The sequence below is a fragment of the Cygnus atratus genome, chromosome 4, assembly GCF_013377495.2.
Source record: "Cygnus atratus isolate AKBS03 ecotype Queensland, Australia chromosome 4, CAtr_DNAZoo_HiC_assembly, whole genome shotgun sequence".
NCBI lineage: Eukaryota > Metazoa > Chordata > Aves > Anseriformes > Anatidae > Cygnus > Cygnus atratus.
In genome coordinates, this window is record NC_066365.1 from 68,084,390 (window position 1) to 68,110,580 (window position 26,191).

The window sequence follows — 26,191 nt, forward strand, 5'->3', positions numbered from 1 at the left end:
ATCTTGAATCAGCAGTGATCCTTACAGAATCCTTAAATTTACAGCATATGTGCTATACATACCAAATTCCTTTCCTCCCACCAAACTAGGTACATAAATACTCACATACACAAGGGAATGGCAGCTCACTATTTGACCTAATTAGCATGATAATCCTGATGGTACATTTAGATAAGCTCCTCCAAATCTAACCTGTTGGGGAATCCGTGGCAGACACGTCATCAAACATGAGGTCCTCATGCGTGTGTTAATAAGTCCACACCACCATCCAGACTATATTACCTGGAAGGGAACAAGAAGGCCTTTCAAAACCTGTACTAATTTGCTTTAAATCATTAAGTACTTAAAACTATGAAGGTGGATGCTTTCAGTCCACTTGTAACCATATACACACATTCTATTTAGGCAGGTTGGACACCAGATGCAGCATTAGACAGTGGTATTAATACCAAGTTTGTTCACATACTCTGTGTTCAAAACCTCGTATTTCAAAGGAGCAGTTAGTTTGAGGAACATCTCTTTTCAAAAAGGAACTGAACTTTGCAGCTACCTTTTTCTGTTAGTCAGATACCAGAAAATTTGGGTTTATCAAAGCCACAACTAACTGTTGCTGTGCAACATGGCTATGTAGCAACTAATGAAATAACGTTCCTCTCTTCTTAGAATGAGTGTGTTCTCTTTAATATCTCCATTGATGATTTGGATGAGGGAATTGAGTGCACCCTCAGTAAGTCTGGAGATGACACCAAGGTGAGGGGAGGTGTCGATTTGCCAGAGGGTACGAAGGCCCCGCAGAGGGACCCGGACAGGATGGGTTGTTGGGCAGAGGCCAATGGGATGAGGTTCAACACGGCTACGTGCTGGGTCCTGCACTTTGGCCACAACAACGCCATGCAGTGCTATGCCATGCAGCCGACCAACAGCCAGCAGTGTGCCCAGGTGGTTAAGAAGGCCAACGGCATCCTGGCTTGTATCAGGAATAGTGTAGCCAGCAGGACCACGGAGGTGATCATCCCCTTGTACTAAACTCTGGTAAGGCCACACCTCAAGTACTGTGTTCAGTTTTGGGCCACTCAGTACCAGGACATCAAGGCCCTGAAACGTGTCCAGAGAAGAGCTACAAAGCTGGTGAAGGGCCTGGAACACAAGTCCTGTGGGGAGCAGCTGAGGGAACTGGGGTTGTTTAGTCTGGAGAAGAGGGAGGAGGCTCAGGGGAGACCTCATTGCTCTCTACAGCTACCTGAGAGGAAGGTGTGGGGAGCTGGGGGTCGGCCTCTTCTCACAGGTAACTAGTGATACGACTAGAGGGAATGGCCTCAAATTGCACCAGGGGAGGTTCAGGTTGGAAATGAGGAGACATTTCTTCCCAGAAAGAGTAGTCAAGCATTGGAACAGGTTGCCCAGGGAGGTGGTGGTGTCACCATCCCTGGGGGTGTTCAAGGAAAGGTGCTTGGTGCTTGGGGACATGGTTTAATGGGTGATACTGGTGGTAGGGGGATGGTTGGACAAGATGATCTTGGAGGTCTTTTCCAACCTTAATGATTCTATGATTCTCACTACAAAAAAATATCTCTTTGATACGAGAAAGAACTGCTACAGTGTGTAGTACAAGACGCCCCTAAGTGCAAAACTCATAATTTACTAGAGCTGGGGCAGTCTTTTATTATTCTGGGTCTCTCAAAGAGCCTCTTGAAGTGCTGCTCCTCCTCAGCACCACCGCGGCCAGGCGCCCTCCTCGATGTTGGCAGGCAGCCCCCCTCGCCTCCCCTCAGCGCTGCGACGGAGATGGCGGCGGCCCCTCGGGCTCCCCTCAGCGGGGCGGCAGGAGGCGGGCGGCCGGAGGCGGGCTCCCTCCTCGGCGGCGCCCGCTGCGGGGCCTCGGGAGCGGCTCCAACCCCTGCCGGAAGAGGAAGGCCGCCGGGGCGAGCCCGGCAGGAGCCGCAGCCCCGCAGCATCCCCAGGGGACGGCTCCGGGAGGGCTCCCCCCGTGAGGACCGGTAGGTGGCCCGGCGCCGGGCCGGCCCTGCCGGCGGCACGGGAGGGAAGGGCGGAGGGAGGAGGGCAGGGGGGCGGGCAGAGCCCGGCACGGCTTCGCCTCAGCGGGGTGCGGGTCCCAGGGGCTCCGCCGAGGAGGAGGAGGGGAGGGACGGCGGGTCCTCGCCCTCCGCCGCCGCGGCCCTGCCCGGCCGCCCCTTTCTCTCTCGCAGGCCCCTCTTTCCTCTCTGATCTGAGATTTGATTTAATTTTTTTTTTTCCTGGCTGAAAATCCAGCTCTTAACCTGATTCAAGACTTTGTTAAGGAGACAGAGAAGCCTTCCCAAGGCTTAAGCAGGTGAAGCCAGACCTAGGCGATTTCAGAAGGAGGAAGCGCCGGTAAGAAAACACCAGAAGGATGAAGCTCGCCCTGCTGCCAGAGCCCACATCCCTGCTCGTGGGGCAGGGCAGGGCCGCTCAGCGCTTCCCAAGAGGCGCAGCGATGCCGGGCGTCATCACAGGGCCAGGGCAGGAGCCAGCAGGACACGGGCCTGGAATCACTGAGAGGCAGAGCCGAGGGGGTCAGGGAAACTTCACGTCCAAAGGAACAACTTCCCCAAACCCCAAAACCTCCCCCCGCTTAAACCGCATCCCACGGAACTCAGATGTCATGGTGGAGGTGAAGCGTTTTGTTTTTGCTGACAGGGTGCCAGGGTCTATAAAATGTTTCGTGGTTTCCTGCCTAACGAAAAATATGGGGAGGTTTGAACAACAAAACCGATGGAGCACAAAGGCAGAAACATGTAGTGCTTTGGGATGTTGCATAAGAGAAACTGCAACCACATTGCCAAAACTGGAGCTAGCTGAAAGGTCAGTGCTAGCATCAAGAGGTTCAAGCCACACGCTAGCTGAAACGGCAGCGGGAGTGAGGTATAAAGGATGTTGCCCTGCGTAAGTAATCCTGGAATAAAGTTTACCTTGGTATAAAACCCAAATTGTGAGAGAAACAGGATAGAAACTTCCATAATGAACCCATCCCTAAATGTGTGGCTAGGTAGACCTAGGGCCAGGGACTTCTTGTCTAAACAAATGGCTGCTCTGGGTTCCAGATACACTTATATTCTTTGGGTAAACAAAAAACGCTAAATATTTGTAGTGGTGAGGACACACCATTTTAAATAAAAGGCTCCTCAACATAACCAAACCCTTCTGTTCTCTGGCAGATTTAAAAGCATAATGCCAACAGCTTAATAAATGGATTGCAGGTGGCCCCCTTCCATGGTTACCTCATCATGTTTGAACTTTCATGCTGCTTCAGCACTAGTAAACTTAATCCACAAGTAGAGAAATGTCATGAAAATATTTATAACTTGGCATAACAAAGCAATTTATAGCTTAGCATAACAAAGTGTTATGATCTTCAGTTAGTCTGGCATGATTTTACATGCACAGTGCCTTGTATACGTAATATGGTATGTCATACCTAGTACAGAATTTATATTGAAAAAAATCTAGTCCTGTTTTCAGTCCTGATTTATTAGAGTCAAAGAATATTTTGGTACTGAATGACTTTCAGTTGGATGAAATTCTGGTTCCCTTTTTACTCTTTTAGTGTAACATATGTTCAGGGATTTTTGCAGTGGAAACGATTTCATTGTTTTATGGCTGAGATAAAATGTTTTACAAACCTGAAGTTTGCAGATTCATGATTTGTGTTTTGCACCTTGTTTTTAATATCTGTTGAAATGGAAGTTTTGCAGAGTGTTGATTGACTTCTTCATTTGTTAAATACTGAATGTGATATGGCCTGCATCCTTATTAAGGTCTTTAAGACAGTTTTGGAATATTATCAAAGAAAGCTTCCCTCTTAGTAGTTCTGATATTTCAGACAAACTAAAATGCTGCCTCAGTCATTTGATTCCTCAGCTCATAAACCCTATTGGTGGCTGTCAGCCAGAAATTGAAAAAAAAATAAAAATCAAGTTTCAGAATTTTGTTCTGGAGTTGTTGTTGCCCTCCAGGATTTATCTTGAGGGCAGCATTCCTGCAATAGTTAAGTAGTTTACCTTTTTTTTAAAAAAAAAAAAAAAAAAGTGATATTGCTGTAGTTGTTTGCAGTATACATTGAAGGTACTCACATTCAAGTAGTTACTTGAATGTGGATAATCAAAACGAGCACTCTTTCTTATCTGTTTTACTGTAATACTGGGTTGAACATTTTGGGGAAGTTTACTTGCATGTTAACAAACTTTGAAGGCCTCTTAGTTCTTTGCTTTATTTGGGATGCCCCTGTAATAGAGTTTGTAATCTTATTGCCCTCATTGTCTGTTTTTTATGAGAGCAAACTTGGTGTTGAGCTAAGAACCAAGAAGAGATAGTTGAGGCCCTCTTCCCTTTGAAAATGAGGTAACTTAATAAAGCCATAGCTTACATTTATTGCTCTGAGGTCTGCAGAAAGTGAGACGAATCAGCAAGATACCTTTATGAAAGGCCTGCAAAATTCTTCCTGTTAACTGGCTATAAATGTCATCTTTTAGAATCAAAGCACTTGTGAACATGGCCCTGAGAGAGGGAGAAACCAGCAGCAGCTCCGTCAATGACAAGCCAGAGCAGAACAGCAATCGTGTTATTGCAATCGTCTTCCTGGCACTGTTCATCGACTTGTTGGGATTCGCTCTCATCTTGCCGCTGTTTCCTTCCATCCTTGATTATTACAGCCGGACTGAGGTATGTCACAGAGGAGGTCAGCCTGCTGGAAGTGCTAGGTATGAGGTATTTAGGGGAGGGTGGAAGAAAACTCCCTTGTCTCGGGGCAACTCAAATAGTTGTAGGCAGAATAATAACATCTAGCCCATTTAAACTGTTTGAAAAGTGATTTTTTTTTGTGAACTTGTATAAGGTTCCTCCCTCTTGCTATTTCATTAAAGTGAGGGATTTGTTCTGGGGGAAAATTCAGTTATTTCCTAGGGGCTGTTCCTTGTACGTACCTTCTGCTGGCCCTGTCTCTTCCTTTTTATTTGATCATGTGCTGCAGTTGCTTTCATCTCTAAAAGATGCTTTCATGTATGATGTGTGTGTTGCTTTGTGAAGCTGAGGTTTAGTTCTGAAAACTGGGATACAGAAGATCTGGCTGAAGAAAAATATGTGTTTGTATCTAGCTGATAACTTAGATTCCCCCAGTCTTGATAAACAAAGAACTAGACACTGATGCCTAAATGCATTTTGTGCTCTAAATGGAAATCGTGCGCAAAATCTAACCCTTGTCATCTGGCTGCTGGCAGTGGTACCAGCAAAAAATCCCTAAGGGTTTTTTATAGTTCATTCACCAGAGATAGCTAAGGGCTGGATTTGTTGGACAGGCTGCAGGGGGGAGCTGACAAGGATCTCATGAAGCTCAGCAAGGAGAGGTGCAAAATCCTGTACCTGGGGAGGAACAACCCCAGGCACCAGGACGTGCTGGGGGCCACTGGGCACAAACTGGAGCACAGGAGGTTCCCTCTGCCCCTCAGGAAGCCCTTCTGTGCTGTGCAGGTGATGGAGCCCTGGCACAAGCTTTGCAGAGAGGTTGTGGGGCCTCCCTCCTGGGAAATCCTGTTTGCTCCCACCCCCAGCATCACGTTCACCAGGTTTCAACTTCCGTTCTTAGCAGGGAGGTGGCTGCTGCTCTGGGAACTCGGGGCAGAAGGTCGTGGTGGTTCCCAGCTGTGCAGCTGCTCACAGTTGCCATTCTCAGGTGTTACCAGACAAGATGAAGAAGTTGTCGGGGAGAATTATTTTTTCAGCCCACACCTCTATGTCAGAACCCAGGCCGCCTCCAACTGCAGCTGTAGGCTTTGTCTTTTCTCCTACTCTGTCTCTAACCCTAACCACGGACTCTGACCTCCAGAATCTTTTACTTCCAAAGTATTTCCTATCACCAGGATCTTCACCCTTTTTATAGGGCCCCCTTCTTTTCAAGTCCCCCTCCTCTTCTCTGGAACCATTCTTTTTTCTCACCACCTTTTTTTTTCTGGAGCTACAGGCCCCTGGCGCTCCCAGTCTAAATTATCTGTACACAGAGGGATAGAGCATCTCTCAGGTTGCTTTATTAAGTGAAGGATGCGGGACGTGCCACTGTTGTTTAGTCTTGGTTTTAGCAAGTAGCAGGCCTGATAGTTTTAAAAAGATCTAATCCAGACATCCACCCACCCAAACACATACACCCAATTACCTGTTGCTTGTTAGCATTCCCAATTTAAGCTATTTTTAGCCTAACTGGTCAACCAGGAAATGGTGGGGAGCTTGGAACTAGATGATCTTTAAGGTCCCTTCCAACCCAAAGCATTCTGTGATTCTATGAAATTTTTGATGGGGGAATAAGGAGAGAAGGAATCATCTTACATCACGTCTAGTTCATTAAGCTCTGGTGCTGTCTTCGAAAATAAAGCAGAGCAACTTTCTTCCTGCTTCTGTTTCCCATCTCTCTGTTTTGCAGGATGGATTGTATTTGTCGTTGCAACGTGGCGTGGACTGGTTTGCGGTGATGGTTGGGATGCCTCCCGAGCGGAAATACAACAGTGTCTTGTTTGGAGGTACGGAATTTAAACAGGTGAAACAAAATCTGCGTTGCTTTCAAGTTATTTCTAATGTTGTGAGGAATGATGGGGAAATTGACAAAAATAAAAAACATACAAAGAGCATAAGAGGTTTTGTAGTCTCCATTCTCAGAGGTTTTCAGCCTCTGACCAGATGAAACCCTGACCGTTTTCTGGTCTGACCTCAGAGTTGACCCTGTGAGCAGGAGGTTGGAGTAGGTGCCTTCCAGAGGTCCATTTTAACCTGAATTATCCTAATTTGTTCTTCAGAAATGCAGGCCTGCTGCTCCGTATTGTCAGACTGCCAGCTGAGGGTCAGGAGCCTGCTGTGCTCTACCCTCCCGGTCACAGAAATTCTTCTCCCCTCACAATTGATCTGTATGTGACTGGAGACCAGTCAGTAGGGAACACTGGAATTAGGAGCTCGTGAGTTCAATTCCCACCTCCCCCTGGGCAGCTAGAGTGCAGCACTGCTTCTAAATCTCATTAGTCCTATTAAACGCGGTAGAGCTGCTGACTTGTAGGGTCAAGAAGCATTTGCTGTCACTAGAACACTCTGGTGTGGGTGAGCTCCAGTAGGAGCAGTGCAGGAAATCCAGTGCTCGTTTTCAGTTGGATTACTGGCTTTGAATGGTAGGAAACAGTTTTCCTTAATCCCTCAGAAATCGCTTTCTGTCTCCTCTGGGACCTGGCTCCTGGCTCCTCACAGTCTCAGAATTTGTTCAAACAAGGGGCAGGGAGCTCCCAGTCATGTCCAATTCATTGCCTTTCCTTTTTCTTGCTGTGTCCTGTACCCCTGGGAGCGCTGTATCCCTTGGTTTGGCTCAGTTGCTTTCAAGGGGAAGGAGAAATCTCCCTGCTCCTTCCAGAGGGGCCCACCTGACCCTTTTGCTCTTCAAAGAAAATATAATATGTAACTGGGAACTTTCAAATAAACTGGCTCAGGAAGGAAGCTGGTGTCCCTTGCTGCTTTCTCTCTTGGAGAAAAGCATTTAGGAGCGGTATAGAGCAATGATGGGATGTTCACTAATTACCTGACATCCACAGGCAGTGAGGGTGTAGACGAGGTGGCTGCATTGACCTGATATCTGCCACATTTGACTCCATCTCTTCTGCTGGCTCTGATGACAGCTCCTCTTAGTGATCCACCTAATTTCCTAAACCAGCAGAACACTTTTTCCTAGATTAGCTTGCTGCCAGGTTGAGTGGAGTTAACTCACCGGAGAGCTGACCAAGGCTGCGGGAGCCCGGGAGGATGGAGGAACCATCTTATTTGTAGTCAACTGCTGTCTCAGCCCATCTTTTCTGGTTGCACCTTAAATGGTTGTAGTGGAAAGGTTCGTTACACTTGGGATGTTAAGCAGAGGCCGGTGCAGGATATTTTCTGCTGTCCTTCATCTTTGCTTAGACTGCCGCCTGTGCAGGGCAGAAACCTGCCCTGTTCATGCTGAGGCCCTGAGGACACCAATGTTTAACTGGACCAGCTTTTGTGGGCTTTTGAGCTATCATGAGGAACTTTTCTCCCCAAGGTGTTTGGTATCAATATTCTGCCTCCCTTAAAGTCGATGGGAGCAGTGCTTCTGGCCTCTGTCTCCTCAGCCTGTTTTAGCTTTGATAACTGGATGATCTGAGATGTATAACCCAGTTTTTCCTTTAGAGGAAAAACTATGGCAGCAAGACATTTTTCTGCCTGCTTGTTGAGAGTGTAGTGCAAATTAATGAGCGTGTGAAGCTAGAGATGGCAAGAGAAAAGAGGAATTAAACATCACAGAAGCTGGAGGCAGATTTCAAAAGACTCTTGGAGTCTGTTGGAATCACTCCTACCTCTTAGTGCGCCTCGCTAAACAGCAGTGCTCGTGTCCTTCTTTCCATGATAAGAAGGAAAGAAAAGCTAATTATATTTGACAGAATCAGGTTCAAACAATCAAAAAATTCTTAAAAGAACTGTGACTATTCGAGGCTGTATTACCTCTGCTTTAGGAACAGAAAACATTTGCAGATTCTCCAATGTTTCCCAAACTGACTACATGCCGTTATAACCAGTGAGTTTCAAACAGCTTCTCAGCAGTGAAGTCACCAGTGACCCATCCAGCTTCTCCCTTTTGCTCTGGCCTGTCTGTGCCTTTGCCTCCTCAGTCAAATAACCCTGCAAGATCGGTGTTTTGAGGGTGGTTTGGTTTCAGAGACAAGCTGTTGTTTATAGCTGTTGTTTTACATTTCATTGTGTGTTTTTAACAGACCTAACAGACTGGTAGGTCTGGAACAGGTTGGCTTTGTATTTAAGATTAAAGTAGCAAGTGCAATGATATCTATGTATGGTTTTTTTTTTTTTAGGTCTGATTGGCTCAATGTTTTCCATCCTGCAGTTTTTCTCCTCTCCCCTCACTGGCGCTGTGTCAGACTGCTGGGGCAGAAGGCCCGTCATCTTGCTGACAGTGGTATGTCTCGTGCTGACTTCAGTCACGTCACCTCACTGCACAGTTGAAGGCACTACGGTCTTGTGGTTGGCACAAAGGGTTGGGAAATTGAGTGTTCCAGGTGTGATGGTTGTGGGCTGCTTCTTGCCAAGTCACTTGGCTACGCTTCCGAAATTGAGTGCTTAATCTGAGGTTCCATAATTGTACATAGAAGGCACCAAAATACCTATCTGGGATTTTCCAAAGTCCCTCACCCCTGTGAAGGAGAGTCTGAGTTCAGATGCACAGTTCACAAATGACGGATTTACTCCCTGTAAATTTTAATTCCCCAAGTGTCCAATGAGCGCTGATCGCTACATGACCTATTTCACAGAGCCTGGCGTTGGTTAGACATTGCTATGTAGCAGTGAAAAAAAGACGGATTTCTTATGAAAATGAACATTCCCCAAGAAGTTTTCTCTGTTGCTAGTCAGAGTATGGGGTTCTAATTACAGAAGCAGTGAAAGTATGGTGGAACTTGGCAGTGAATGATGTACAAAGCCTGCTATTCTGTTGGGCTGTGGAAAGTGAACTAAATATATGTGTGCTTATGATTGATTATGAAATCAAAGGGCTAGAAGTGTGAATTCTTCTTATTTTGAACTCAAAATTCTGTTGGAAACAAGTGGAGCAGGATGTACAAAAGTGGTTTTGTGCCCAGGGCTGATTTAGCTCCCTTTGAGCTTTTCTTACACTTTTTATTTTATTAAGTCTCACTACTTCATTATATTATATATGAAGTTCTTATGGATTTGGTTCTACTTTTTTTTATATCACTGTCCAGGACACAGCACAGTATCAGCATATTCAGGCATTTCTGTCGTATAGTTTTTGGAGCAGCTGTTGAAGAACGGAAAAAGAAACTCAAATGTTTAGCAGCGAAATGGGCAGAAATAAGAAAAACTTTCCCACCCCTTATAAAGAACCCTTTCTTTCTTCTGCAGATGGGTTTGATGGCGTCTTACGCACTATGGGCTGCCTCTAGGTCCTTCAGCGTTTTTCTCCTCTCCAGGATCATAGGTGGAATAAGCAAAGGGAACGTCAGCCTCTCCACAGCTGTAATTGCTGACTTGCACTCTCCAAAAGCACGGAGCAAGGGCATGGTGAGTTATACCTGTGGGGCAGATGTTTGGGTTTACTGGCTAACTTTTAATTGATTTCAGGTGCTCCAAATATTTTCCTCAGCAGCGTGTTCATTGATAAGTGAAAACACGACCTCCTATACTGCCTTGCTTTTGAAAATGTGCCAGACGGCTTTGCTGGCGAGCTCTCGCACTTTCCTTGTCAGTGGCTTTCACCTCCAAGTGAAATGCAGATGTCCTAGAGGTTGAAAAGCTACCTGCCTAACTGGTAAAACCATTCCTCCTGCTGCTAACTTTAATCCTGATGATAATAGCTGAGAAACTGAAAGATCGTTTATCTCAGAATGGCCCAGTTTTGGTAACTGGAGCTCGCTTATAGGACAACTGTTTTTTCTCACCTTTCCAAGCTGTGGCAGCGCAGCAGCAGTGCCCAGCATGCCCCTGCCTTCCTTGGATGATGCAGTGCCTTCAGGATCTGAGCTCAGCAGGTGATGGATGTGGCTTTGGCTGACTGAGCAGCAAGTGGGCTGAACAGCTGCCCTTTCCTCTTCCAAAAGGCAGCAGACCAGATGGAAACACCCTGCAGGCTGAGCTTTGCCTGTGGATTGCCAGTTAGATCTTTTATCTTAAAAAAAGCCTGGGGGCCCAAACTTCTATTAACAGAGTTATAAACCACCGTGCGGGGCAGCTGCGTCTTGGGAGGGGATTTCACAGTGATCGCTAATGAATTTTCCAAACAATTTATTACAATCCTGGTGAGACAAGATATATTTCTGGAGGAGGATAGCCATACAGCACTAGGAAATAAAATGGGTCATAGCTTATTTTTAGGGCTTGAGAGCAAGTAGCTCGGGCTCATATCCATACAGCTTAACTCCCTCTTCTTTTCCAAAGCAGAGTAGGCATGTTCATTCTGCTTTCTGGGAAGAGTCCTGACTGGTGCTGTTCCCAAAGTGTGCTGGGGCATTGTCTGAGAGAATGCTGCTTGGGCAGGCTGAAACAGGGCTGGAGATGGGGGTCAGTTGGGACACCTGAGTGTGTCCTGGCCTCCTTTAGTTTAGTGCTAAAGGTAAAGGCAAACAGACTGAAAAGCAGGAGGATTGTGTTCTGGGATGGCACAGTTCTGGGTCCTGCATGTGTGAGTATATGTCTTTGAATGTTTCTTAAAGAAAATGAGCCAAATCCTGCACTGTTGTATTGTTAAGCAACCAAACTGAGACAAATGATTCAAATCCATGTTCTCTCTGTTAAACTCCCATCTCCTATGTGCAGGTTCTACCTCTTTTCCTCTGTGCTGGTTTCACAGCGAGTTAATAAATCCTCTTTAGTACCTGTACTGCATTCAGGTTGTTCTGGGAAGCCTCTCAGCCTCTATCAGAAATATATTGCTCGATCAGAAATATATCCCTTAATACTGAAATTACCAAAGCAATTTAGAAGCTATAGACATCACTATGAATTCCTACCATGGTGCTGTCCTGTCTTCTCCAAACAGTTTTACACTACAAAAGTTTATTCTATGGCTGAAGGATCTGCTGGCTCAACAATCCCTGAGGTGAAACTTGTTATTCCCTTTCCCAACTTCCTTTCACTCATCATTGTATAAGGAATAGTATCCCTAAGATATCCCTTCACCATGTTGCAGTTTGTCACTGCTGCTTTGCTGGATAGGCAGAAAATGAAATGGGATATTTGGAAATAACAGGTTTTTCACACTCAGTGCTCTTTGGTTACGTCGTGTATGTGTCTGCATTTCTTTAAGGCAAATGCCAGGAATCCAAACTGCTTTAGAACTGAGCTACCTGAACAGACTGGTGACTAAAACTACGTGTCGTGCATTTGTATCGTTGCAGGCAATGATTGGTGTTGCCTTCTCCCTTGGTTTTACCCTGGGTCCCATGATTGGAGCTTACCTAGCCATGGAGCCAGAGAAAGGAGAAGTCTTCTATCGTCATTCCGCATTGTTAGCACTCACGTTTGCTGTGGCTGATTTAATTTTCATCTTCTTCCTGCTTCCGGAGACACTTCCCAAAGAAAAACGGGTAAATGAGCTCTCAATCTGAAGGTCTGTCTTCCTTGCAAAAACAGGGTCTGAGAACTGTTGAAATAGTGGAAGTATTGAAGAAGGGGCTGAGCCAATATCTCAAGAATTTAGCTCATTCCTGGGACCAGGATTTCATACTATTCAGGCTGATATCAAGGTGGTTGTATGATGGCCCCACCTCCTAGCCCAGGGTAACGTGAGAACTGTTTATAGCTAGCGTGATGATGAATTGCTGCCTTTGGTGTGTTAAGTGTGAATTTTCCAATAACTCTTGGAAACCTGGGAGGGAGCTTTGATCATTTTGACTCCCCAGAGAGGATTTTTAGCTAATCATAAAAGCACATCCACCAGAGGCCGTGGATTTTCTTCCAGTTGCCCAGTACGTTAGATTTTTTTTTTTGACTGTTATTTTGTCTGTGCTTGATTATTGTGAACACTAAAGTAGCGATGACTCTTAGATCTGTGAAAGACAGCACAGCTCAGAGAGAAAAAGTCTAAAATCCCAGTAACTGTTAGGATTTGTGGGGCAGCACACGTATTAGCATCATGATTTAATACCGTGTGATCAGACACTGTCCAAGATATTTCTATCTGATAAAAAGTCTCTTGGAAGACTGGTGGTGTGGGAGAGCCTGAATTCAGTCCTAGGTGTCTGGATGAAACACTTGATTTCGGGTTTTCAGCTGGACTGGATCTTCCTTGTCGTCCTTTGCCTCTAAGCAGCACCCAGACGTTGACTCATGCTCAGTCTCTGGACAGCCAAACCTAGCTGATACAGAGAAATGCTGCTCAGGAAACTTGTCTGCGACGCTCCTGGCCAGGCAAAGGTTCAGACCTTCCTTGAGTGCTTCCCAGCAGGGTGTGTCAGATGTGGAATTGGTTGCTTATGTGTGTTCCCAAACACTACAGCTTTATTTTTTTTATTTTTTTACAGCTCTTGCATGTGTCATCTGTTCCTCTTTCCTATTTGGCTGCTTCTAAGCATTCCAGATAAAATCCTGTCCCTGGTTAGAGCTGCACTCTGGGGTGATGGCAACGTGTTTATGTAAGGAAGTGCTGCAGGGTGAATCTGTATTCTGAAAACAATTCCACCTTCGCTGTGGAGGGATAAATGGTTTTGGGGCCTTCCTGTACGATCCCTGACCAACACCCTCCCCCTTTCATTATCCTCTTGGGAGTTCTTCCAATAAGATAGATAAGCTAATCTGTGCTCATCAAGGTGACTGAACTGTGATAAGAAAATAAGCGCTCTCTTCCTGCTCTGGGGGACTCTGCCTCCCTGCAGCAGTAGGTGTTGCGTGAGGCAGGTTTATAGGTGCCTCTCGAGGTCATGTTAAGTAGACAAGTTGTTTAATTGCTGATGAGATGGTGATTTTTCTGGCATTGGAGCTTATGATTGGGATCAGCATCAGTGCTTTTGTGCTGTTTCCTTCCAGCTTGCCTTTAGGTAGTGGACCCATACAGTTCGTGTGGTCTAGGGTATTTTTAATTGCTCTTGTTAGGCTGCTTTGCTTGGTTTTGGGGTAATCTCTCCCACTTGGAGTGGAAGAGGAGCAGTTTCCCTGGCCTCCAGACAACTGGGTAAGGGCAGGTGTGCTGGCTGCCTCTCTGGCTCCTGGCTGGGCTGAGCTGGAGCAGGGGCTGCTGCAGTATCGTGGTGGAAAATGTTGGAAGGACGTAACTGTGAGAAGGGGAAATGATAACGATAACTGGTAGGAAGGTGTGTCAGCGGGATCGGACATCTGGTTCTTTGAAACATGCTGTGTTCTCATGATATTCGTGTTTCTTTATCAGTCTTCCTTTTCATTGGAGAGCCGTAGAATATTCCAAGTTGGAAGGGACCCACAGGGATCATTGAGTCCAAGAGACTCGAGAGAAGAGCAAGTATTTCATTCATTTATGTTGGAACTAACTTGTAGAAAAGGGAAGGTAAGGAGGTCAGGGGGAGCAAGGATGAGTTTTCATCCAAAGATAACAGAGTTTTTGCTACCCTTTTTGCCCTTTTTTCAACTCTTCCCTAAGTTTTTTAGGTGAAGAGTGACAGGAGCATTTTATCTTTTACCTGTCAGAGACGCTGGTCTTATGTGAGTTGCCAAAACAGCTCCTGCTGTGACCTGCTTGGTAGCAGGGAGGAATAGAAGCACGTCTAGTAGAGTCTAGCCCCCTTAAGATTGTTTGAGTCAATTTGTAGCTGAGCTTGCTATGATCAAGGCTGGCTTGCTGAAGGGAGGGTCTTACAACTTTGTTCTCTGGTGTCTGGTTTGAGTGCTGGTGCTGGAGCTTGGAAGGCCCAGGCTGCATTCCTGGTTTGGACAGACTCCGTGACTTCAAGGCTTGTTACTTAATCTCTCTGCATTAGAGGAAAACAGGAAACAGACACTGTGAGAAATGTCTGATGTTCAAGGTGCTTTGGGTGATTATGAAGTGAAATTGAGCGATTTTTGAATAATAAGTCATAAGCACGAAGAGTAAACACGACATTGTAGATTTTGAACCTGAAGAGGATCTAAACTCCACATAGCTGGTGACATGCCCTGAAATGGGCAGTGTGTGCTTTGTTATTTGGGGCTGGTGAAATGCTTTCATCAGTTCTACTATGTTTTTTTCATCAATCAGTGGGTGAAGTCATTTCTAGATCATTGCTTCTAGGGCAAAGGTAGGAGACGTTTAAAAGAAAAAAAATAATATATATTTCTATATAAATAAAATCAGCCTTTTAGTACAAAAGCAGCTTGGCACCCTGTCTGACACGAATAACTCAAAACAGGTACAAACTGCAGATTTTTTTATTACTCGCAGACATTCGTGAAGAGAGTTGCTTGTTACCAGTTTCTGTGTGCTGCACTACAAACACCATCATGCCAACAAACACAGGAACTGAGGATTGCTATGAGCCAGCTTCAGGAAATCCTCTAACAGACCTCATAAAAGCACGAGCAAACTTCTTCTTGGGAGTGTCTTTTTACCCTCTGTAATACATGCAGTGGAAGGGGAAACAAATAGCCCAGTTTGTTTTATGTGGATCAGCAGCCTCGTGGCTTTATGTAAAACAGCCTGGTATATTGATCTGACTGATGGTGGGAGACCAACGGACTCCAGAGCTGGGCTGTTGGATGCTCAGAAGACTGTCAAAACAAGCCAGGTTGTGTTAATACCATTTTAAAGGTGGATTTGTTTACAGCTTTTTTTAAACCCAGTCCATACGTATCCTCGAGGCATGCGCTGAAGTGAAGTTCCGCTGGTAATTTGCCCTTTAATCTCAGCATCGAAGGGGGCAGCAGCTTCGTCCCTCCCCAGCTGGGATGAGGAGGAAGCGCATCAGATGAAGCCTGTGCAGTGCTTTGAGGGCATTAAATGCTAAATGCGATTATTTAGGATTCTTGAGTCCCTCTTAATATCTTCTTGTGACTGTCTTGCAAAGTAACAGCCTTAATTCTCCTACTTTGAAAGGAAACATTTCCTTAAGAATTTACACAGTGTGTGTGTATATATATATATATATATATTTGCTTTTCATGTTTTAGAATAATAATAAACAACTTTAAAAAATTTAATTCCCTACAGATGTATGAAAAAACACCTCCTAAGCTCCTGGTGATGAAGAGCAGGGATGGTGTCAACAGATGCATAATTAGGTTGAGATGTGTGGAGTAGGAGGACCAGAAGTGCTACAAAATAAATTTTCCCCTTAAAAAGCCACACAATGTGGGTGTGTAGAATCTCTCTAGAAATCTCTCTAAGGAATCTCTCTAGAAATGGTATTTTCCGTTGCTTCCCCAGGAGGTGTCACTGGCTGGCTAAAAGAACCACCAGTACCACACCAGGCTGTCACCTGATGTGCTGCTGCACCTACTGCTCTCAGACCTGTAGCACACACAAATCCCCAGCTTTCCACGAGGCTGCAGGCAGGTGTGCCATTCCTTACCCGCTAAATGTTCATTGGACAGGAGGGGTGATGCAAAAAGGGAGCCAAACCGAGCCACCTTCAGTCTGTGCAGAATGAGCTGCTTCTGCTTTTCAAGCAACCCAGGAACGAATCTGTTTTCAGTGAAAACTGCTTTCAGTGCTTTACCTTCTAGTTACAGTCTTGGAGCCAGTTCAGGAAGTCTGGGATGTTACTGGGGGTTGCTCAGACCCCAATACCAGTGGTCTTGTTTCATCGCAGGTAATGCTTGTAGGTATTGAAGCGCTTCTGACTGTTGCTGTCATTTTCTTGCAGTAGGAATTACATGAGTTTTTTTAAATAAACCTCTTTCTGTCATTAGGTCTCCTCTGTGACATCTGGATTTCAGGCAGCCGTTGACTTGCTCAGTCCTTTGGCCTTATTTCAGTTCTCTGCAGTCACCCGAGGAAAGGAATCCCCTTCAGAGAAGAGTAAGTGTTAACTTGCTTTCTGTATTACGTTATGTCTTTTGTATGTGGGGATGGTTTCTAAGTGCAGATTTTAGTCACACCCTTCTGGAAGCAGTACTTTTTAGAAAGTACTCTTTTAAAATCCACCCTATTAATTTATAAACTTATGTTGACCCTCATATTCCCGAAAAAAACAGGTTTTAGACATTAGTGTTTTGAGGATTTCTGACTTGCTACTCGCTTATTCTTCAGGCACTGGCTGCAGGAAGTGAAGTGATTTAAAAAGACAGCTCAAGGCATAAGTAAGGGACATGTTAATATACAGGTCCAAGCTGCAAAACAAGAAATTTTAGACTGGAATTTTATTTCTTGTTTCAGGATTTGGAGATGTAAGGTTTGAGCCGGACATTTCACTACATTAAATTATTTAAGCCGTAGAAAATGAATCAACATTTGTCAGGTCCACCAACTAATCATCCTTGCTGTTGCATCAGGAAAGGGGTAATACTTGCCTCGTGAGAAAACATGTTAAACAGTGCATTCACAGAAAAACAAGTAAGACTATCTATCAAAGACCATAGATGGCCTAGAAGAAGGGATGCTGTATTTTAGCCAATATAGTCCTGAAAGCAACATTGCAAGGTATTAGACTGAATACAGGAACTGATTAAAAATAAAGAAATCAGAGGGTACAAATGTGAGGAATAGGGACTGGACTGGATGAGTGAGAGCGCAAAGACACAGGGAAAGATCAGTCTTCCGGGCTCTTTTCTCACCAGAGGGAAGGTAATGAGCAGAATCCATTTCATGGCATGTCTTGCCACGTTTCTATTTAAAATGAGCATCTGAGGAAAGACCTTTTCCCTGTACAGTTATTTGATGTCAGCTATAACTACTGCTATTATATAACTGTTGCTGTTATATTTTAAAGCAATGCTTGAAAAAGACCACCATATTTCTCTCTTCCCCACCCCCCTTTTTTTTGTGGTGTTTTCTTTGTTTAGATCTTCAGAATCTGAAAATGCTGGGCGTGGTTTATTTCCTGTACCTCTTCCTGTTTTCTGGTTTGGAGTATACGCTGAGTTTTCTTACTCACCAGAGATTCCAGTTCAGCAGGTACAGCATGCTTAAAAGATACATGTCATGTATTTCATCTAGGCTATTTTCCAAAAGCTTAATTTAAGGTCTTTTATTTTCAAGAAAGAGGCTTGAAGACTATTACTAACATCAGTTGGTAAGAATCAAAAAACAGCCACTGCATTCATTTGCACTTGGGCTTTGTGGGAAGAATTTAAGAAAAAATAGGCACACCGCTTCTCACCCCAGGAAATACTCATTGAATGCACGCCTTCTAAGACCTAAAGAAAATCAATGCACAAGATTAAACTAAAGCTTCTGAAATATCTGTAGCTGGGCTAGTTGTATTGATTGCTTAGCATAAAATCTTTTCTCTTCTTCCGCAGAAGAGTTTTTCAGTATCAAGACAAATCTTGAGGCTCAAAAAAAAAGGCGAAGGATTGAGGGATAGCCATGTGATTGCATTGCGTACGATGCACAGTCATTACATCTGAGAGTTTGATTTCCTCTAGTCAACCACTAGAGCAGAAAGAACAGAATCCACTAAAAGAAGCTCAGCTTGAAATATTTTTCCTGCCAGCTCATAGGAAGATTCCCAGCCAGGAACATGATCTTGCAGCTTGATTCCGTATGTGCGTCCTTTCCTTTCAGTGATTCTCAGGATTTTGTCTCATCTCTTCATGTCTGTCTTTCATTACAGTTTGTGGCTTAATTAATGTGTGTGCAACAAGGAAAGGTCTTCTGGTGCATTAAGCCTGCTTCTGCACAGTCCTTTCAGGATAGCCACATAGTGAGATACTCGACTTTATGCCGACAGTACAGGCTGTGTGTCAAACACGCTTGTTACAGAGGTGAGAACTTCTAGCTGAGAACATCCACATAGTCCAGTAGATAAGAGGTGAAAGGGACACTTGAAATATTTCAGGGTGGAAGGAGTGTAAGCTTCCCAGTGCAGTGCCTCATCACCACTGTGCCTGTGCCAATTCCTCGGAAACCAACGGCTCCTGCATGTAGGGCAGGGATTTGCCATGGCACGAGGTAACGTGTGGGCTCTTTGTGGGCCACCCTAGGAACAACTCAGCTACATCGCAGCAGTCTAGAGACCACTGCAGTATTTGCCAGCAGCCACCCTGTCTCTGAGTAATGGGTTCATCTTCTTTCCGTTTGCCTGTCGTGGAAATTAATGTCCACGTATTAAGAACTTGCACTGCTCACGTGAGCATCTAAAGGCATTTTCTCTCTTGCTCAGGAAAGGGTCTACACTGGACCTGCGCATCCCAGGTTGGAATGCTCTGTGCATGACTTTGTAACTTGTGTTTTTGCCTCCCTTATAGCATGCAGCAGGGCAAGATGTTTTTCTTTATTGGAATAACAATGGCTGCGATCCAGGGAGGTTATGCTCGCCGAATCAAGCCAGGAAATGAAATCAGAGCTGTAAAAAGGGTAAAAAAAAAAAAAATATAAAAATCTTTGTTTTCTTTCCCCCCTTAAATCTGATATATTCAGTCTGAAGAGCAATAAGCGGTGGTTGGAGGCTATAGCTGTACTTGTCGGATCAAAAGAAAATTCTGTCTCATTTCAGTGGTGGGCAGGGGTAAACAGAATTCTTCCTCTAGTCTACAACTTGTGGTCTTCCATATTACAACAGCATTTACCGACATACAGGCAGAAGTTTCTCTGACAGAAGTGTGCATTTCTTTGCTTTGTTTGCCTCTTTCATCGTAGAGATGATGGTACTGCACTGAGATGACAGGGAATGGCTCACGCAGCTTATATGGCTGTGGGACAAGTAGATGTGTCTTGTCACTTACGTTTGTGTGTGGAACTAAAGACAGCAGGTTTCCAGCATTTCTGAACTTCTCTTGCTGCTTGGTAACACGTCTGCTTGGACAGCTAAAGCCTCCATCAATTTATTATGCGTTATTTTGAGGCCAGTGTGATTTCAACAGTGGCAAATCGCACTGCAGCCTGGTGAACTGACCCGGCTTTTCTTGAAAGTTATTTCTGCTAGGGAAATCATCTCCACCCGGCTCCCTGGCAGGCAAAAGCTAACGATGTGTTTGTTGTGTCACAGGGGAAGCATTTCCCTAAGAAAACACACTGCTGCACTAGTGCTGCTCTGTCCTCTGCATCATCTTTCTCTGTGTTCGCTGTCACTGCACTGCAGTTTATGCAAACTGTGGTTCACCCTGTGAATCTCTATATTCTTTCCTCTTTCCTGCACAGGGAAGTGTAGTTACTGTGAAATACTCATTTAGTTTAACTGTCCAGTTGCTTCTCGTACACACCCACGTGCTCCCTGCCGAAACCTGCAGGCCCCTGGGCATGTTTTCTGCAGATGCATGTGGCTTGAGTGGCTTTTGTGGGAATTCTTCCTTTCGCTGCGGTGATTCTGGCAATTTGTTTATGGATCTGGATTGTATGGCAAATGTGGCTTCTCTTAGCGTAGTGGTTACAGTGTGTCATTAATCACCGAGTTTTCAAAATGAGGCATTTTGTGGGAGTGGAATTAAAACCGTGCAGCAGGTCTTAACTGATCGGTTTTCACAGAAAAAAAAAATGTGTGTGAGGGAGAGATCACAGGGGAGCTGAAATCCAGGCCCTTTGAATAGAGCAATAACTTTTTCTTTTTTTTTCCTAGTGAATTCCTCCATTTTTTCTTCTTGGCTCCGAAAACACGGGCTCCAAAAGCTCAAGAGGGTTTGACACAACCCTTAGAATCAGGCAGTGCTGCTGTGAAAAATTAAAGGAGCTGTAGCACACAAGCTTTTTGATCTCTTGTGCTAGCTCACAAGATAAAGAGATGAAACTAAATTTCTAGACAGTTCCACACACAATGAGGCAGAAAAGAAAGCAGATCACGTGAGAGAACTGCGAAAACAATGTTTTCCTCAGCTGGGAGATGAGCTGTGGAACTATCGCCTGTGTTACAGGTGACTCCAGTGCGTATGTGGTCTGCAGTCATGTGGCATGGAGAGAACAGAGAAGTGAATTGTGCTTATGTGTGGCCGTCCAGATGAATTTGCAATGTCTGCTTGGGAGGAAAGGACGCCCTGGTTTAAGCCTAATTCCATCAGGGGAAAAGACCTGGTAGGACACCTGGAGTGAGGCTTTAACAAGTCTGGCTTAAATGTAACAGTGTGACTCATTCATTTTTGCAGGCTATTATGTTGCTGATTCCAGCTTTCCTGTTAATTGGATGGGCTGCAAATGTGACCCTGCTGAGTATTGGACTGTTGCTGTACTCCTTTGGTGAGCTAGTCAAAACGCCCTGAATTCTAAGCACACATAATTTTTCTTTGCATATTTATTCATTAACTAAGAAAGGCACACTTCTGATTTCAAGGTATTAGTAGCAGAAGTTGATGTTTCTGTTTATACAAACTGGAAGGAATAGTGTCTGTTGCTTCCTCGTGTTGTTTGTATCCAAGGAAGTTGCCATGGTGATATTTGGAAGCATCCCCAGTGCTCCTGTTGGCCCATCTCACTGCGGAGCTCGTGTTTTGTTTTTTTTCCCCCCATCACCAGACCTTAGAAGCAACATATTCACTAAATAGCTCATCTCAGAAAAAGAAGAGAACATTTCTTTGTATTTCAAAAGTGGCTGCATTATTTCTTAGGCAACAGGCTGACGAGAGCTGCACCATATTAAGGTGGAGGGCTGGAGCAAGATTCAGGCTGAGCAAGAGTGAGGGCAAATCGGCCTTGTCCTGAACGTCGTGGCTCAGGGCTGTGCTGGCTGGACACTGCCCTGCTCTCTTGCATTGCAAGCTCCTCGTTCAGGGAGGGAGCTAAACTCCCCGTTGCTTTTGACGAGTGCAGATGGTTTTCAAAGATGCATAACTGCTTACATAAACGGTACTCTGACAACTTAAGCCATTATTCTGGGAAACAATTCTGAATGAACTTGGATTCATCAGTGACGGGGCAATACCAAAGCGTCTATCTGAGAAAAGATTTCAGATATTCCCAGTACTGCTATTGCTGAGAAGCTTCAAATAAGGCTAATTAGGAAAGGAGACTTCTCTTTTGCACGATGCAGACTGATTTAGGAGTAAACTCCCAACCACAAACTGCATCTGTTTAGTAGCTTGCTTGCCTAGGAACAGCCATGTGTTGGACAGGTTTCAGACTCTAGCTCTTACCTACAGCTTGCCTTGCTTTTGAAAGCCACTTGCTGAAGAGGCGTGAGAGGTGGTATTCAGTTTGTCCTACTGTGCTTCTAAGTTAAAAGTTCCCAGTCTGTGTACTTGGGTGGAAGACGCTGGCTCTTCCCTAGCTAAGCCGTCTAGAAATGCCTCAGGAGGGACCTCTTTTCCCATTCTCTCCCTCCCCAAGGAATTAGGGCGCCTGCAGTTAAGGTAACAAATCCATCATTCCTGCTCTCCAATCATCCTTCCCTTCCCAGAAAAGATTCTGCTTTGCATGCTGAAAGCACTTCCCTCTTGGCAGAAAAGGTCCCTGTTGCAGTAAGAGGGCAGTGATTGCTGAGCAGCTCTTGGCTTTTTTGTTTAAAAAAATGTTGTAACCTCTTGCTGGACTTAACTGTCTTATTTCTCAAGCTGCCTCTTTCATCTGTGAGTAAAGCCTTGTGCATGGGGACAGCGGGGTTCCGTGTACGGCAGCTCATTGCCTGGTGGAAATGGGAGCGCTTCCTTTCCCCCGCCTCTGCAAAGCTGCCCCTGAGCTGATCTGCCCTACCCACCCCTCTCCCTTGGGCTCGTGGAACGAGTGGCACTAATGGGAAACACCTGCTCAGAGCACATGGCTCTTCGTGCAGGTTGGCTTTGAGGGGATGTTTTTGTTATTGGACTGGATTAAATGGTATGATTCATTGTTGGTGCAGTGCCCCAGAGCTCAGCATACTTCTCTGCAGTAGTAATGAGTTTGGGCCACGTGTTTTTCGCGATTGCTCTTCTAGCTGAACTCTCTGTTGGTCATTGACAGTCTCTTTTGTGTGTTTTTCCAGCTGCTGCCATTGTTATCCCATGTTTGTCTGCGGTGGTATCAGGCTATGGTGAGTGTCCTTGCTTGGAGGGGCAGCCCCTGGGCAAAGTGACTTTGTATGCACTTGGCTCAAATGTGGGAGTGACCTCAAGTTTGGTGATGCATCAGGAGGAACAGCTGGGGCATAGGGCTGCCTCAGGTCTGAATGCTGGACTAGGCACTGTGGCTGCGGCTTGTCCATAATGCCTCTTTCTTTTTACCAAAAGAAAGCTAGATAGGACTCTAGATAGGACCCCTGGGGCTGGGAAGACAATATCCCAACCCTGAGAACTTCTAAAGCATCCCACAATGAAGTACAGGAAAGTACTCTGGAACCTGGTTTGTTCCAATGCGCTGGGTCAACTTGAGGCAACCACCGTGCTGGTCATGATGAAGAGGATCAAGAATAGGAGGTAAAAAGTGAGGCTCCTGGGCAAAGAGCACAAACACCACCGAGCAAGGAAGAGCCTGGGTCTCTGAAGGAGCCACCAGCCATCTGCCAGCAGTGAAGTCATTTCTTCCTGATTCCCTGGAAAAGAGCTGGATGTGGTGCTGGTTGCTACGTAACCCTGTAAGGCAGATGTAGCTGAGCTGCCACCCGTGGAAGCCAGCTCCTTCTTTAGCTTTGGTTCATTACCAAGGCCGCCAGCACTACAAGCGCTTGCTGAGGGGAAAAAGTAGGGCTCTCCTTTTAACCAGCACTTTTATGTGGCTTTTACTTAAACTTGCATCCATGTACCTCTATTTTACATGCCTGTGCCACAGCAGAAAAATATTAACTACTTTAAAATCTAGGGAAGCAGATTTAGCTCTTCTATACATGGTAAAGTTTTAGCCTTTTTCTGTGTTTTTTTTTTTTGGTCTTTGTTAAGTGTTGTTTGGTGTGTGTGTGGGGGGTGAGCTATGTGTTGTCCATGCACACGCATGCTTGACAAGTTCTGAAGAGTGTTTAATGACGCAGTCACATTTACCTTGTTGCGGGAGAAAAAAACTACAGCTTGGGCAGTGAGTGTGAAATGAGAGGGGGGGCAGACACGTGGGCAGCAGTACGGCCGAAAGAACCGGCTCCAAGAGCCCCAGCAGTGCCCTGCCCTTCAGGCTGTCCCTGCCCCAGGCAGAACAACGCTGCAGCCTGGTTAATGACTCTCTGCCTTCACAGGTTCCGCGGGCCAAAAAGGAAGAGTGATGGGGATCCTGAGGAGCCTGGGGGCTCTGGCCAGGGCCCTGGGCCCGATCCTGTCAGCCACAGGTGAGCGGGGCCTTTCTGCCTTCCTCCTTTTGCCAAGGCCCCTGGGGGAGCCTACAGCCTGGGTAGGGGGGGAGGAGATCAGGAAGGGAAACCCCAGCCCCCAGCTCAGAGCCCTACAGCTGCCTTTGCAGAAGGAGATGCCCCCGAGAGCTGCACGGCAAGGGCCAGGGCAGGGCGAGGGCCCCGTTAGCATCAACAGGAGCCTCGTGGATGAACTGAAAGGTTCATACGAGCGGAGATAACGCTAAGCCAAAGGTAGTGCCTGATTCTTTAGGCATCTCAGCAGCATCAAACTAACCCATCCCAGTACGTGGCTGCACAGGCAGAGGAACACCCTGGCATGCAGCAGGAGCCAGCAGCTGACCAGCAGCTCTTACCTTTTCTGGGGTTAGTTTCAGCCTTTTTGGCAAGAAACCCAGCCTGCTGCATGGGGCTACCTCAGTGCCAGGGCTGGCTCTGGGAAAACAAGTCAGTGAGATCAATCAAGGGCTCCTTTGCTCTAACAGCTCACAAAGCTCCATCCCCATGTTGTACAAATTAGGCAGGGACGGTCAATAATCTGCAATACATGAAAAGAACTCTCCTGCGTTAAAAGCTCCTGCAACTCCTAAACCAGATTAAAGCAGGCACACAAGGCCGATGCTGCTGGTGCTCGGGGCAGTGACCAGTGGCCCTCGGGGGAAGCAGCCATGCAGCACGCCAGAGCCTGAACTCTGAGCAAAGTTAACTCTGAGCACAGCCAGCACCCATTTCCTCACTGCACCCAAAGGCCAAACTGGCTCACGCTGGCACAAACGACTGCCCTGTGCCTCAGCAAGGGCACTGTGTGCAGGGAACGTCCGGGAAGGAAGAGACTAGCTTTGGACTTAACAGCAAAACCAAAATGGCAGAACAGCTCCAGAGTGCAGCACTCGTACTGCCCTTCATGCCCCCCAGCATTAGATTTACCTGTGTTTCGCATGAGCAGCCGTGGAGGAAGTGCTGGGGCAAAGAGTTAAGAGAGTTTCCAAGTGACTAAAGTGGGATAAGTGAATAGGAACTTCCCCAGTTTCTATACTGGCAGGAATGAACATATCCTGCGTAAAATAACCACCTTTAACATGCTGTTCCCTTGGAAGAGAACTATTACCGGTGATACAAGCAGGAGGTGGCTAATAGTAACGTGCAAGGATATACAGTAAAAAGTCAGTGATTTTAGCTGTACCGACACCTGTGTTCTCCCTTTGTTATGGAGAGCAGGAGCTATGAATGCCTGCTCACTTATATGCATGGACAACTGTGCTAAAGAACCAAATTTGTTTCCTTTTCAGTCTACTGGCTGGCAGGGGCAGAGGTTTGCTTCACTGTCTGTGGAGCTTTCTTCCTCATCCCCTTCATTTTACTTGGTTCTATAAAACAGCAGACAAAGGAGGAGTAGACAAAGGTAGCAAGTAACCACAGAACTGTCACCAGCTTCTAAGATCTCCCCAAGACCTGATTCTTGCTACCTGACTCCAGTAGCCAAAGCGGAAGATCTTCTGGAAGGCCAGATGCAAAGATGCAGCAACAGCAAATTTCAGATTTCTTGCAGCCTCCACCAGGAATTCTGTTGGCTGTGGCCTCCCAGCTGGCTTGGCTAGTTCTGCAAACAGAAAAAAAGAAAAAAAAAACCAAGAACATGCAGCTCAGTAAAGTATTCAGATCATGGGACAAAGCTGGGCCAGCTGAGAGTGGCAGTACAGCAGCACTGTGCTGCGCGGCATAGCCCAAAGTTAGAGTTCAGCACCCAGTGCTGTTAACCATGCCCCTGCAGTGCATACAGCGCTGCTCTTTGTTCATCTGCTTTGGTCATGAGCACGAGCCAGAGCAACCCCACTGCCCAAAGCCACCACAAAAAGGAGTTCTGCCTGGTTTTCGCGTTACCAGACAACAAATTTACAAGAGCTGGCTAACGGGAAGTTTCTATACACCTCATGAGATCTGCACAAGTTCTCAGCGGACCTCGTAAAAGCTGCATCAACTGCCTTAAAGCCCGACAATCAAACCCAAAACAAGCAGCACACTACAGGCTTCCTGAGCCTGACTGGTACTTTGGCACAGGTGGACTGTTTTTAATACACAACTGAGATGTTTCGTACTTCTAATACTGTACGGTATGTTTTTGATGACCAACCGCTGTCCTTTTGCATTACAAATAAACCGTTACGTTGTACACACGTAGTCACTGCTTCATCCAAGCCAAACATCACTGCTGCTACTTGGCTGAGCAAGATTGGAGTCCGGAGTTCCACAGCAGGAGCCAAAAGCCTCCCCGAGGAGCCGACCACTGCCGACAGGGTGAGAACTCCCAGGCAGGGCTGCGGAGGCTTCTCAGCAGAGGGGGCAGGAGGGGCTATGGGGAAAGGACCCTGCCACCT

At 45.9% G+C, this 26,191-nt stretch overlaps 1 protein-coding gene across 8 annotated transcripts; it reads left to right on the top strand.

The window, feature by feature from the left end:
• Window positions 1–1,853: 1,853 nt before the first annotated feature.
• MFSD10 (major facilitator superfamily domain containing 10) lies at window positions 1,854–25,984 on the top strand. Of its 8 annotated transcripts, XM_050710473.1 has the most exons (14): window positions 1,907–1,997; window positions 2,272–2,373; window positions 4,512–4,701; window positions 6,449–6,545; window positions 8,883–8,986; window positions 9,949–10,107; window positions 11,940–12,128; window positions 16,396–16,504; window positions 17,488–17,599; window positions 18,895–19,003; window positions 20,722–20,812; window positions 22,530–22,577; window positions 23,706–23,795; window positions 25,106–25,984. In XM_050710473.1, exons 3-14 carry the CDS (start codon window positions 4,531–4,533, stop codon window positions 25,210–25,212), a joined length of 1,386 nt encoding a protein of 461 aa, XP_050566430.1. In that variant the 5' UTR covers window positions 1,907–1,997; window positions 2,272–2,373; window positions 4,512–4,530; the 3' UTR covers window positions 25,213–25,984. The 8 variants fall into 8 exon arrangements, 6 of the variants coding, with proteins under 6 accessions (XP_035403120.1, XP_050566430.1, XP_035403118.1 ...); XM_035547227.2 differs by lacking the exon at window positions 2,272–2,373 and having other exon boundaries at window positions 1,854–1,997; XM_035547225.2 differs by lacking the exons at window positions 1,907–1,997; window positions 2,272–2,373 and adding an exon at window positions 2,428–2,653.
• The last annotated feature ends 207 nt before the right edge of the window (window positions 25,985–26,191 follow it).

Coding starts and splice junctions, on each gene's coding strand:
- MFSD10 (XM_035547224.2), top strand. CDS start 2,729: ATGGGGAGGTTTGAACAACAAAACCGATGGAGCACAAAGGCAGAAACA. Junction 2,926..4,511: donor TATAAAGGATGTTGCCCTGC/GTAAGTAATCCT, acceptor GTCATCTTTTAG/AATCAAAGCACTTGTGAACA. Junction 17,600..18,894: donor CAGAGATTCCAGTTCAGCAG/GTACAGCATGCT, acceptor CCTCCCTTATAG/CATGCAGCAGGGCAAGATGT.